General features: G+C 44.5%; 2 protein-coding genes across 5 annotated transcripts; one reads left to right on the plus strand and one right to left on the minus strand.

Moving 5' to 3' along the window:
• The first annotated feature begins 1,231 nt into the window (after positions 1–1,231).
• LOC308581014 (uncharacterized protein) lies at positions 1,232–3,521 on the plus strand. 4 transcript variants are annotated; one of them, XM_081183440.1, is made up of 2 exons: positions 1,232–1,322; positions 2,200–3,521. In XM_081183440.1, exon 2 carries the CDS (start codon positions 2,422–2,424, stop codon positions 3,400–3,402), a length of 981 nt encoding a protein of 326 aa, XP_081039566.1. In that variant the 5' UTR covers positions 1,232–1,322; positions 2,200–2,421; the 3' UTR covers positions 3,403–3,521. The 4 variants fall into 4 exon arrangements, with proteins under 4 accessions (XP_081039566.1, XP_081039565.1, XP_081039568.1 ...); XM_081183439.1 differs by having other exon boundaries at positions 1,313–1,444; XM_081183442.1 differs by lacking the exon at positions 1,232–1,322 and adding an exon at positions 1,333–1,438.
• A 3,697-nt stretch (positions 3,522–7,218) lies between these two features.
• On the minus strand, positions 7,219–8,039 carry LOC308581143 (histone H1.5-like). The gene has a single exon (XM_081183644.1). The coding sequence runs from the start codon at positions 7,978–7,980 to the stop codon at positions 7,336–7,338; it is 645 nt and encodes a 214-aa protein (XP_081039770.1). The 5' UTR covers positions 7,981–8,039; the 3' UTR covers positions 7,219–7,335.
• Between the last annotated feature and the right edge of the window lie 5,443 nt (positions 8,040–13,482).

Raw genomic sequence — 13,482 nt, forward strand, 5'->3', positions numbered from 1 at the left:
AAGCGTATGTAACCTGAAGCGTATGTAACCCAAGGTACCACTGTATTATTATTATTTCTGACTTTTAGAAGACATCTGAAGGCAGCCCTGTACAGGGAGGCTTTTAATGATTTAGGTTCTTTGTGTTTGAACATTTTGTCGGAAGCCACCTAGAGTGGCTGGGGCAGCCCAGTCAGATAGACTGTTTATCATCATCATAGAAACTTCAATTGGTCAAAAATGCTGCGGTCAGATTCCTGGCTGATAGTCTGTCGGGGTTTTTATTATTATAAAACTATTAATTGTTGAATATTGAAAATAAAAAAATAACAAACAGAACATCCCCCCTCCCTGGCAGCAGCAGGAGGCCCCATTAGCTAAAGTGGTGCTTCAGGTTAAGAAGAGTTTCAGGTTAAGAACGGACCTCCGGAACGAATTAAGTACTTAACCCGAGGTACCACTGTACCCTCCAACATTTCTCCAATGAAAATAGGGACATCCTAAGGAAAAGCGGAACATTCTGGGATCAAGTCAGAAACCGGGATGGCTTCTCTAAATCAGGGGCACCCCTGGAAATAGCAGGTCTGGACTTGGAGGGTCTGATAGGTTTCAAAAGCGATTAGACACATGCATGCAGGATAAAGCTATGAGTGGCTACTAGCTCCAATGGCTGTGCTACATTACAAGAACATAAGCTTCTGAATATTAGTTTCTGTGATTCACAAACTGAGAGTGGACTGTTGCTTGTGGGCTTCCACAGGGATCCGAAGGGCCACAGAGAAAACGGGATGCTTGACCAGTGAGATTAGGCTTCCAGCCTGATCTGGGAGGTTCTTTTTATGTTCTTTTGACATTAGAAGCCTTCTACTGTGTCAGACTTTTTAACCAACTAGTTCAATACATTCTGCACGACAGCTCTCCAGTGGTCTTCTGGCCATGATTCTTTTAAGAGGGAGTTGCCGGAGACTGAACTCCACCCCAAGTTTTTTGTTTTTCCCTGAGGAAGAAATCCCTCTCCCTTTTCATAACCCTTATCTAGTCCTCCTGACCACACCCAAAGCCTAACTAAGTGAGAAGTTTCCCAACCTTTGGTCTCCTGCTGTTTTCAGACTATAATTCCCAACATCCCTTACCACTGGTCTTGCGAGCTAGGGATGGTGGGAGTTGTAGTCCGAAAACAGCTGGGGACCCAAGATTGGGCAACACCGCTAAGCAAGGCCTCTGCAGCTCAGAGGCTCAGAGCTGGCCAGTTACTGAACCATGTGATAGTTCTGTAGGAAGCCTGGTCACATGGTTGCATCACAGAGCAACATTGTGATGACACAGTTACTTACAGGAATAAGGCAGGTGTTTCCCAAATCCCATAGGTGTACTCCTTTTTAAATACGATTATCAACCTCGCCCTTTTTATTTTGATTATCATCGTCTTGTCACCCTGATCAATGGACCAAACGAAATAGTAAATGTGGGTTAGGGGTTGTACCTGCTAGTCCCATTCCTGACCTCCATTAGTTGATTCTGCTCTTCTGTGCAGAGTCAATGTGTCTACCACATGCATATGCAAAGACCTCATGAAGAAGAGATAGACCCACTCATGCAGATCGGCATCAGGACCAGCGGTCAAAATGTTGTATCTCTCACATGCCTGCCCCTTGTCTTGGCCAACTTAACAGGGCTTATATTTCCTTTACAGCACCTTGAGGGGACTGTGGCCCTCCAGATACTGTTGGCCAAAAGCTCCCATCCCTCCAATCATTGTCTCTGCCGGCTGGGACTGATGGAGTTCCAACAACATTTGGGAGTGCTACTGGTTCCCTAGCCCTGTTTCAGAAGGCAATACTGGGATGGAACATTTGTAAAAAACCTGCTCTGGAGAATGTGAGCTGCTGGGAAATGGAGGCTCTTTATCTTCCCTTCCCATTCACACCACACCTCCTTTGAGCGGCAGGCAGGCAGGCGAGGCCATTGTTAAGGAAAAAGGCCAGCAGGGCTGTTTCTTGAGGCTCTGGTGGCCTCTCTGGTGTGGAGTGCCTCCCATCAGCTCCGACTGTTAGGCCAAATTAATAATAAAGTAGGTGCTCTTGCTTTTTGTAGTTTTACGAAGTAGCAATCTAGTATTGAGGGGGGAAAAAAGAAAAAGGCTTTTCCTGACATGGAGATGTCTCGTGGGGGAAAGTGTAACCTGCTAAATTTCCATGCCAGCTCTACTTTTTTTAATAGGACGAGGGGGATGGAGCAGGTGAGGCAAGTTTATGAAAGGTGAGTTCTCAAGAACAAAACGGAGGAAAGTGATTGGCTGTTGGGAACAGAAGCAGGCTGGGATTGATTCCGTTCCATCTATAAATACTTCGGACAGGAGTCACACAAGTCAGTCTCATCAGAGGCTCCATGCAGTGAGTAACAGAGTCCCAAAGAAGGGCAGCAACCCCACAAGAAGTGACAATGACTGAGGTGATGACGCCTGTAGGAACACAGGCCTCAGTTCCTAGGAGAAAGAGGCCAGGCCGAGGCAAGAGAGGAGAAACTCGTTTCCCCGAAAAGTCGTCAATAATTACGAGGTCAATGCAAAGGAGGAGAAGCTTGAATCCTGGTAAGACCATCAAGCCCCTCCCTAATATCTCAGGGCTAGTTGTCCAAGCGATTGCCGCAAGTGCGTCGAACGGCCTCACCCTCACAGAGCTGAAAGAAGTGCTGAGCGCCAAAGGCTACAATGTGAGGAGGCAAAGCCCCAGAACTCAGAGGAAAATGCACGCCTTGGTGTTGAAAGGCGCCGTGGTGCGCATGACTCACAGCGATGGCTCAAAGTTTTTCGTCATCAGGAAGCACCAGAGCAAGGCCAGCAAAATATTTGAAAACCCCAAAAGGACTGCCGGGGCGAGGAAAGTCCGAGTTGGGCGAAGGCATGGCGCACGCACTGGCGCAAAAACGAAAGGAGAAGCGGAGCAAGCCAAGAGCTCTGCAGATAAGACGGGAGAGGCTCACCAGAAACTCCGAATCCCCAACAGAAGGAGAAGATGCCCCAGGAAAAATGGCTCTGCCCGGAGGTCGCAGAGGCTTGCCGAAAAAGCTGCTTCTGGCACGTCTGACAACTCGGATAGCAAAGCCGAAGATCAGTGCTGTTCCAGCAGGAGTGCTGCATCTGCTTTGAAGACCACCAGGAACCTGAGGAGCAGGCCTGCCTCTGCAGAGAAATCGAAAAGGGCTAGCAGCAAAAGCACCTTGGAAAGGTCAAGGTCTTCTAAGAGCAACAGCACAGCCTCTCCGAAAGGTGTGGGGAAGCCCTACAGCAAGGAAACACCCAGTGCAAAGAAAACAAGGTTCTGCAGGAGCAGAGATGTTTCCTCTGCCAAAGAACAAAGCCCCAAGGGGAAAGCTGCGTTTCCCCCACGAAGGCCCAAGCGCAGAGCTAGACGAAGGAGATAGCAGTACCAAAGCCCAAGGCAGGAAAGGCCTTAGAAAGGTTGCATTTTGCTAATATAGATGTGTGTCTTTTTTTCAGAACTATGTAAAATTCAATAAAGATAACTAATAAGCCCAAACAAGCAGCCTGCAAGAACGGTTTTACTGTCTTATGAGCCAGAGTATTTTATCTATTCATATACAGGTAGGTAGCCGTGTTGGTCTGCCATAGTCAAAATAAAAAAATTCCTTCCAGTAGCACCTTAAAGACCAACTAAGTTAGTTCTTGGTATGAGATTTCGTGTGCATGCACACTTCTTCAGATACCATGCACACGAAAGCTCATACCAAGAACTAGCTTAGTTGGTCTTTAAGGTGCTACTGGAAGGAATTTTTTTATTTTATCTGTTTATAGGTATTCATAACTATTCATAGGCAGCCAGAGTATTTTATCTGTTCATAGGTTTCGATTCAAAGCCATGGGCATTTCCAAAGAGCCCCCCAGATCAGGCCAAAGGTCCATATATAGTCCAGCTCCCTATTCTCACTGCAGCCCCACAGATGCCTGCAGACCCTCCAAGTGTCCCTATTTCCCAGGGACAGTCCTGGATTTACAGAAGCCATCCTGGTTTCTGATTTGATCCCAGAATGTCCCGCTTTTCCTTAGGACGTCCCTATTTTCGCCTGATAAATATTGGAGGGCATGGAAGGACATCCCTATTTTCATCGGAGAAATGTTGGACGGTATGGAGCTAAGTGACCCCTGAGCCAAGGAGATAAGTAACTATACAACCTTTAGAAGACATCTGAAGGAGGCACTGTGTAGGATAGGTGTTTTTTTTAAAAAAAGTTTATTGTTTTATTCTGTTTTTATATATGTTAGAAGCTGCCCAGAGCTTCTGGAGCAACAGTAAGCTGGGCAGGAAGAAAATAATAATAATAATAATAATAATAATAATAATAATAATAATAATAATAATAATAATATTTTTAAAAAATAGAGAGGTAGGATGTCCCTGTTTTCATCAGAGAAATGTTGGAGAGTATGAAAATATCCCTCCCTCTCCCCCGCCCTCACTCTCCACTGCACAGACCAGGCCCGTGCAAACCTCTTCCTTTCACACTTCCGGCTCCACCCCCCCCCCAAAAGACAACTACGTTTTTCTAGGGGCAGGTGACAGCCCTAGGGTTAACCACCACCATTTTGCAGTCCTATCTCCCCTCCTCCTCCTCTTTCAGAAGTGGCAGCCATTTTGTGCTATGCCACACGCTCCACAGCAGCCATTTTGTGGCTGCCGCCCGTTGCGCTCTCCTGACATTCCAAACGGGCACACTGGCCCTAAAAGCTTGGTGGTCTCTGGGTTGCCATTTAGGTACCATCTATCAGTACTCAGTATCCGTTGCTTTTATTATTGCAAGGAATGCCCCTCTGCCCCCCCCCCCACTGTTAAACATGCCTCAGGTTTAACAATGGTAGCTGCTTGCGGAAAGGAAACGGAGGGAACACATCCACTCAGATTGCTTATTTTAAAACAATGAGTTATAACGGTGTTTAAGGGTTCCTGAGTTTCAGGGATTTCCTGTGAATCCTTCCAACACATCCTTCTTGCCCTGTGTATTGGAGGTGCCAGCAAATTTCTTGACTGGTTGCAATAGCACAGGTAACTTCTAAGTGAGCACGGTGAAATGAGGGAACTGTCAGAAGGCCATCGACGCTAGACCTCAGTGTCCGGGCTGAATGATGGGGGTGGAGACACTCCTTCAGGTATACAATAGCTGAATATCTCATTTTTTAATTTCTAGGGGTTTTGTTTTTTTAATCGTATATGTGCATGCTTATTTGTAATCTGCTTTGGTTTTTTTTAAAATGAAAAGCAGTACACAGTGCAAATGACTTTATAAATAAATATATGAGCACAGACTTGATAGTTCTCACTGAGAATAATATGCCCTTTTTTCCTTATTGGAGAAATCAGAATCTCATTCCTTATTGGTTTACAGGCCTTGACCAATCAGATTTAGGCAGGCTTATTCCCTCCCTGCCCCACTTTAAAGTCTATGAATGCTTTTGCTGTAGAGCAGGATGGAAAGCAGAATTGTGTCTGCTTGTGGCACGACTAGGGGGGGAATGAGAGTCAAGACAAAGACTCAGTCCACAAGGGCAAGGTTGCAGTTTCCAGTGGTTAGAGTACACAGGCTGCTTCAGAAAGGGAAGTAAGCAAAGCAAATTGAAGCAGGAGCCCCTGTCTATCTGGCTGCAGTCCTGGAATATCTCAGTGCTGAAATCCTGGAGCTGGCTGGCTAAAAGCAGTGAATTATCCTACACCGCATCCAGCTTGTTGTGCAGAATGATGAGGAGCTGCAGAAACTGGTAGAAGGAGTTGCCATTGTGCAGGGTGATGTTCAAGCTTTGCTACCGTCAACAAAACTGAAAAGATGATGAACGCAAGCAATGGTGAAGCTGCTGGATCTTCCAGTGCGACAGTAAAATCTGGTTGTGTCCCTGTCAAAGGACAATGAAGACATTTCTCTGCACGGTGTCAGAAAACCCAGAGGCTCTTTTCAGAGCCAATCCAAATCTTTCTAAGAGCTGGAAGAGTAGTGTTGAACTCATTTTCCATAACTGATGAGTGAAAAGTCCCTTTAGCTGCAATTGTACCCCCCACTTGCTTGGAGGTTCCATTGAAATCTTTGCCTGTATGTATAGGATTCTGCTGCTGCACGTGTTTCAGATTTTATTTTATGGATATTGTAGAGCTGGAAGGGATCACAAAGATCATCCATTCCAACCCCCTGCGATGCAGAAATCTTTTTCCCAGTGTGGGATTCGAACCCATGACCCTAAAATCAAGAGTCTCATGCTCTACCAGCTGAGCTAAACCTTATTGTTAATTATAAAATATTTGGAACAAAAGTACAGGGCCAATAACTTAGTTTCCTCCCCACTTCTCTAATTACTTTTTTTTTTTTACTTTTGTCTACTGATATTGGAAATGACCATTTTCAGAAGGCTGCAGTTTGGAGTGGATTTTTTTGGTTGTCAAAAATAAAGCCAGTGGGTCTTCATTTCATGGGTGTAGCCAGGGAGGGCAGGGGGACAGCTGCCTCCCCCAAAAAAACCAAGTAAATAAATAAACTTAACTAAAAGTAGATATTGCAGCAATATTTTTTACAGAATTTTCTGAGCACTTGGGGTCAAAAGAACGTAATTTAAAACAACTGTCGTTCAGACATTTCATTCCAAATCTGCTGGACAGAGGATGATGACCAGTGAGTGTTCTGCCTCCCCACAACATAAATCCTGGCTCTGCTCATGCTTCTTTTTACAATGTTGTGCTGAGATTTGGATTAATATATATTTAAATGTACAAATCAGTATTTTGTTAAAACTGAATTGAGCTGAAGCATCTCTGTAACCCAGTCTTTAGTTTAACATGCATAAATTGGATTGTGGCTCTGTTTTTTTCAATTTGGTAGAATGTGTAAAAATAAGTAATGAAATAAACAATGCAGGTATTTTTATGGATCAATACTGGATTAGCCCAACTTTCAGTGTTTTATCCATGCAATAACCCTGTCTTGTGGGCTAGGCTGAGATGGTGACAAGTCTATATGATCAGACAGACCATAAGCTCTTATCAGCCACACCATCCTGGCTTTTTTAACACCTGAACTTTCCACGAAAAGCCACCAGAAGGTCCTGAGTTTCCACCCCACAGCACTCTCGGTTTTTATTACCATCACATTTAACCTTTCTATTACACCTAATCTAAAACTACCAAGGCGAGAAAACCAGATGTCAGGAGACGAGCAGTACTAATAGGCAAAGCACTTCAGAGGTCTTTAAGCAGCGCGCTTTTAATCTGGAAATGCAGCAGCTCTTTCAGCGAGTCTTGAGTGGCTCTTAAAAGAGCCTTTTTAAAGATATTAAAGTAAACTGCCGGGTTTTCTCTGTATTTAAGAACTTTTCACCGTTGAATGCTTGTCGAGCTGCCGTCTCCTGCCAGGGACGGCTGTCTTTCTACTTCGGACACCTCTTGGTTTAGAAACGGCCGGCTGTTTCTTCGGCGACTTCTTTCTCGGCTCCCTGCTACCCGACGCCAGCCTTTTGTTGGCAGCCGCCGTTTTCTTCACTTTCCTCGCCTCAGGCTTGGCAGATTTCTTCGGCAGGGTTTTCCCGCCATGCTTGAAGGATCCCGAAGCTCCGCTGCCGGTTAAGCGGATCAAGACCCCATTCGATACCAGTTTATACAGCTCCCGTTTGAGGTGGCTATTTTTGTTCCTGTTCAGGTTGTAGCCTCCATCCCTGAGGAATTTCTTCAGGGCTGCCAGCGACACGCCTTTCCGCAGGCTGGAGCCTTCGAAAGCCTTCAGGATCAGCTGAGACAAAGGGCCGGTAAGGCGCTTCTTTCCTCTCCCCGAGGATTCGGAAGTGGACGGTTCGGAAATAGGTGCAGGCGGAGGGGCGCTCGAGCCTTCTGCCTCGGTGTGAAGTACGGGGCTTCCCTGCCGGATACCCTGTCGGATTCCTTGACGCCTTGGCCCCTGCCGAGTTCCTTGACGCCTTCCCTGTCGGGATCCCGGCCGCCTTCCGCTACCCATCCTTCCACCCTCCCGCGAAAGCAGCGCGCTGCCAGCTGTCCGGAGCGCCACTGAGAAATAAACCGGCCATCAGGGTATATATAGTGTGGCGAGGCTGACGTAAAAGAACAAATTTGCATATGGCCGTCTCTTCTCCCCCACCCCACCCCCGCCTTCCTTCTGTCACACCGTTGGAGAGAACCTTATTAGTGACAGTTTTCACTCAGGCCCGATCTTGAACTCGCCGACTACATGCCTAGCTTCAGTATTACCACCGCGGGGCGGGCGGGGGGCGGGAGGAGAGAGAGAGATGCGGGTTTTTATTCTTTTTTACTATCTTGTATCTAATCATTTGTTTCTTAAATGTGCTGGTTGGTTGGGGTCTTTTTTTGGGGGGGGGTACTCACCCCCCACTTTCCAGGTGCGAGGAAGCACAGGAGGCGCCTAATAGGGAATGGACGAAGGTAACATTCAGCTAACGTTTAGAGCAGGTAATCGCCGAGCTGTATGAGAGCTCCTGAAATTTGATTCCGCGATGATGGAGCTGCATGCATACTTACATAATTGGTAGCCCTTTTGTATTTGGCATTCCGTCCCCACGCGTTAATTACTGGGCAAATGCTGCATGAAAACTACCAACAGTGCTATCCTGCACATATTCGAAGAAGGTCCCACCGAGTGCAACGGATTTATTGTTTATTTCAAATGTTATAATGCAAGAGTGGCAAGTCTCTCAAGAGTGGCTTCCAGAAAACATGCATCTGCAATAGCCAGAAATCAAAAATATTAATACGCAGGTGAACCATAAAGCATCCAGCCTAGTGGCAGGATTTAGAAGGAGCATCACATTTCCAGGCCAGCAAGATAAACTGCCTTATACTTAGTTGGGCCACTGGTCTTTATAGCAGTGTTTCCCAACCTTTTTTGGGCAAAGGCACACTTGTTTGATGAAAAAAATCTCGAGGCACACCACCATTACAGCCCCGTGACGTCAGCGCGCAGCGTCACGCCGGGAGGGACGCACGAAAGTGTAAGTTTCAATTTTTTTCCCTCCCCCTTGCCGGGGAACCTCCAAGCTTTGGGGGTGGGGGGGGGGAGGAGGCAGCAAAGCGAGGCAGGAAGGAGAGCGCGGCTTGGCTGGGTGAGCTTTGGCAGGGGCAGGGAATGAGAGCCGTGAGGCGGGCGCTGTGGACGGAGGCGCTGCCCGCCGAGCTCGCAGGCAGCCAGGCAAGCAGACAGCGAGAGCCCCGTGCTGGGCGGCCTCTCCTCGCCGCCCCGCCTCTCGCCGCCCGACTCGCCCGCCTCCCTCCAGGCAACATCTCGCGGCACACCAGGCAACATCTCGCGGCACACTAGTGTGCCGCGGAACAGTGGTTGGGAAACACTGCTTTATAGCTCCATATTATGGACACTGGCTGGCAGCAGCTCTGCAGGTTACTGAGATGTGGAGGCTTAAACCACATATAATTTGTGCCTTTGTGTCCTGGAAAGAAAATAGGGGAGGAAGGAGAGAGACACCACCTTTTATGAGCTTGGAAATTACTGATGGGGTACTTGTTGTCCACCATATGTTGTCGGACTCCAACATTTACTTGTTTTTTTTAAAAAAGATATTTATTACAATTTTTAAAAACACCAAACATACAAAATACCGTCACCATATAACAAACAAAGAAATAAAGTAGAATTATAGAATAAAGAAAGAATGAAAAAAGAAAATAGGGATAAGATAAAGGTTATTCACAATCATGCTTTCATAATCTTTGGACTTCCTCACATCGCCCTTCCCTGCGTTCTCAATCATATAGTTATATACAGCAATTTGTTACCTTGCTTTCTTTCTTGTCTTATAAATCTCAAATATTATGTTCCAACTTTAAATTGACTTTATCATAAATTACACTGCTTGGTTTGAACATAATACTGCTTCTTTTTTTTTTAATATATATATATTTTATTCAGGATTTTTTTGTTTTACAGAGGTGTAGTGCCTCGTATTTTTTTTTCATGTAACATTTTTACAAATCCGTTTCATTTGTTGAGGCATTAGGGGGAGAAGAAAAGAAAAAAGAAAAAAGAGAGGGGGTGGAGGGAGGGAGGATGGATAGGGGTGGGGTCGGGTGGCGGTGTTTCTATTATGTTTAATGTGTGTAGAGTTTGGTGTCAGCGTTGCTTGTGTTGTTCCCTTGTGTTCCTTTGGTGGTGAGAGAGGTTGGGGTTGGCCTAGGGTGTGATTGTTTGCTTGTGATTGGCTGTGGTGATCTTTGTTTTCATGTGTGGGTGAGGTGGGTGGGTGTTTTGGATCAGGTTAGCCATATTGATTTGTATGCTGTTGGTGGATTATTGTCACTGTCCTGTTGGGCTGTGTATGTGATAAAGGGGAGCCATACCGGGGTGAAGGCGTCTTCTTCTGTTTGTCCCCGTGTCAGTTTCAGTTTGTTAGTTAATTTTTCTAGTAGGGCTGTTTCCCATACTATTTGGTACCATTGGTCCATGCTTACTCCTGACAGGTCTCTCCAGTGTCTGGTTATGGTGTTTCTGGCTGCTGAGAGCAGGTGGGTTATGAGTTCTTTGTGGTGTAAATGGGCATTGTTGTCTTGGAAGATGTTTAGTAGGGCCAATTCTGGGGTGATGTCTATTACTTGCATAGTTATTTTACATATTTCTTGTATGGCTGTTGTCCAGAATAGTTGGATTTTGGGACACTCCCACCACATGTGGAGATATGTGCCTGTGGAGGTGCACCCTCTCCATCATTTTGGTGAGGTTCCTGGGTGTATTAGCGCTAGTTTCCTTGGTGTTAGGTACCACCTGTAGGTGAGTTTCAGTGTGAGTTCTTTTCTTTTCGTTGATATGGATTTAAAGGGGGGTTTAGACCACATTCTGGTCCATTGAGTGGGGTTAATCTCATAGCCTATGTCATTCTCCCATTGTTTTTTGATTGCGTCTAGGGGATTTGCGGGATTTTGGAGTAGTATTTTGTATATAACATAATACTGCTTCGAATTTCATCTTTTCCTTAAAACATCACATATTCTCGTATGTCTTACAATAAAATTACTGCTGCCATGTTTCTTTCAATCGTGCATTCTCCTAGCATTCATACAATTTATAGTGTTTTTGTAAATAGTCCTTAAATTTTTTCCAGTCCTCTTCCACCGTCTCTTCTCCCAGGTCTCGAATTCTGCCAGTCATTTCAGCCAACTCCATGTAGTCTATCAGTTGCGTCTGCCATTCTTCCAGTGTGGGTAAATCTTGGGTCTTCCAGTACTTTGCAATAAGTATTCTTGCTGCTGTTGTCGCATACATAAAAAAAGTTTTGTCTTTCTTTAACACCCCTTGGCCGACAATGCCCAGAAGGAAGGCCTCTGGTTTCTTAAGGAAGGTATACTTAAATACCTTTTTTAACTCATTGTAGATCATTTCCCAGAAAGCCTTAACCCTCGGGCACGTCCACCAGAGGTGAAAGAATGTTCCTTCAGTTTCCTTACATTTCCAGCATTTGTTATCAGACAAGTGATATATTTTTGCCAGCTTGACTGGGGTCATGTACCACCTATATATCATTTTCATAATATTTTCTTTCAAGGCATTACATGCCGTGAACCTCACTCCGGTGGTCCATAACTTTTCTCAGTCAGCAAACATAATGTTATGCCCAATATCCTGTGCCCATTTTATCATAGCTGATTTGACAGTTTCATCCTGCGTATTCCATTTCAACAGCAAGTTATACATTTTTGAAAGTACCTTGGCCTTAGGTTCTAACAGTTCTGTTTCTAATTTCGATTTTTCCACCTGGAAACCTACTTTTTTATCTGCCTTAAAAACCTCCTTAATCTGAGCATAATGTAACCGATCTCGCACTTTATCCTTTAATTTCTCAAAACTTTGCAGTCTCCAAGTATCTCCTTCTTTCTCTAATAACTCCCAATATTTCAGCCAATTGGCCTCCATATTGAGTCTTTTCTGAGCCTTAGCTTCCATTGGTGACAGCCACCTTGGGGTCTTGTTTTCTAGTAAGTCTTTGTATTTTGTCCAGACATTAAACACCGCCTTCCTGACAATATGGTTCTTGAAAGCCTTATGGATTTTTACCTTGTCGTACCACAAGTATGCATGCCATCCAAAAGCATTGTTAAACCCTTCCAGATCTAGGACATCAGTGTTCTCAAGAAGAAACCAATCTTTCAGCCAGCAGAAAGCTGCAGATTCATAATACAACCTCAAATCTGGCAGGGCAAACCCCCCTCTCTCCTTAGCATCAGTTAGTATTTTAAATTTTATTCGGGGCTTTTTGCCCTGCCAGACAAATTTAGAAATATCTCTCTGCCACTTTGTAAAACATTCCACTCTGTCCACAATCTGTAGGGTCTGAAACAGAAACAACATTCTTGGCAATACATTCATCTTTATCGCAGCAATTCGGCCCAACAAGGAAAGTTTTAATCTTGACCAACTTTCTAAATCCTTTTAAATTTCTGTCCAACACTTTTCATAATTGTCCTTGAATAAATTCAAATTTTTGGCAGTCATATTAACCCCTAGGTATTTCACCTTCTTAACAACTTTTAGGTCTGTCTCTTTCTGAAACCTTTCTGATTCCTCAGTTGTCAAATTTTTTTCCAAAACCTTTGTCTTTTGCTTGTTTAATTTAAAACCCGCCACCCGACCAAACTCATGAATCAATTCTAAAGCTCTTTTCGTACTAGATTCTGGCTCTTGCAATGTCAAAACCAAATCATCTGCGAAGGCTTTAAGTTTGTACTGTTTGGCTCCGACCTGAATCCCTTCAACCAACCGGTCCCCTCTAATCATATTTAGGAGCACCTCCAGGACCGAAATAAATAGCAAAGGGGAAATAGGACAACCTTGTCGTGTTCCTTTCTCAATCTTGAACTCTTCTGTCACCACATTAACTATTAATTTAGCTTTTTGTTCTGAATAGATTGCCTCTATGCCATTTTCAAACCCCCGTCCCACTCCCATCCCTTCAAGATTTTTCTTCATAAACTTCCAAGAAATGTTGTCAAAGGCCTTCTCCGCATCTATAAAAATCAACACTGCTTTTGTATTAATGTTCGTTTGTAAAAGTTCCAAAATGTCAATAATGTTGTTTCTAGTGTTGTCGAACAAATGTCTGCCTGGGAGAAAACCTGCCTGGTCTTTATGAATTACTTCCTTTAACACTTTTTTAAGTCTACTTGCCAAAATATCTGCAAAAATTTTGTAATCCACATTCAGGAGAGAGATGGGACGGTAGTTCTTAAGTTGTGTCTTTTCAGTTTCTAATTTAGGTATCAATGTGATGAAAGCTTGGGCCCTGGAGATTTGCCCAATTGCATATTCTGAATGGCACCTTCAATCTCTTGTTGTGTTATTTTGTAATTCAGAGTTGTTCTGTTTTCTTGAGACAATTTTGGTAGACCATTCCTTTTCAAAAATTGCTCTATCTCTATCTCATTTTGCGGCCCTTGAGTATAAAGTTGTTTAAAGTATCTCTGGAAGCACTTTCTAATCTCC

This window comes from Podarcis bocagei (assembly GCF_964188305.1).
Source record: "Podarcis bocagei genome assembly, chromosome: 2".
NCBI classification, from domain to species: domain Eukaryota; kingdom Metazoa; phylum Chordata; class Lepidosauria; order Squamata; family Lacertidae; genus Podarcis; species Podarcis bocagei.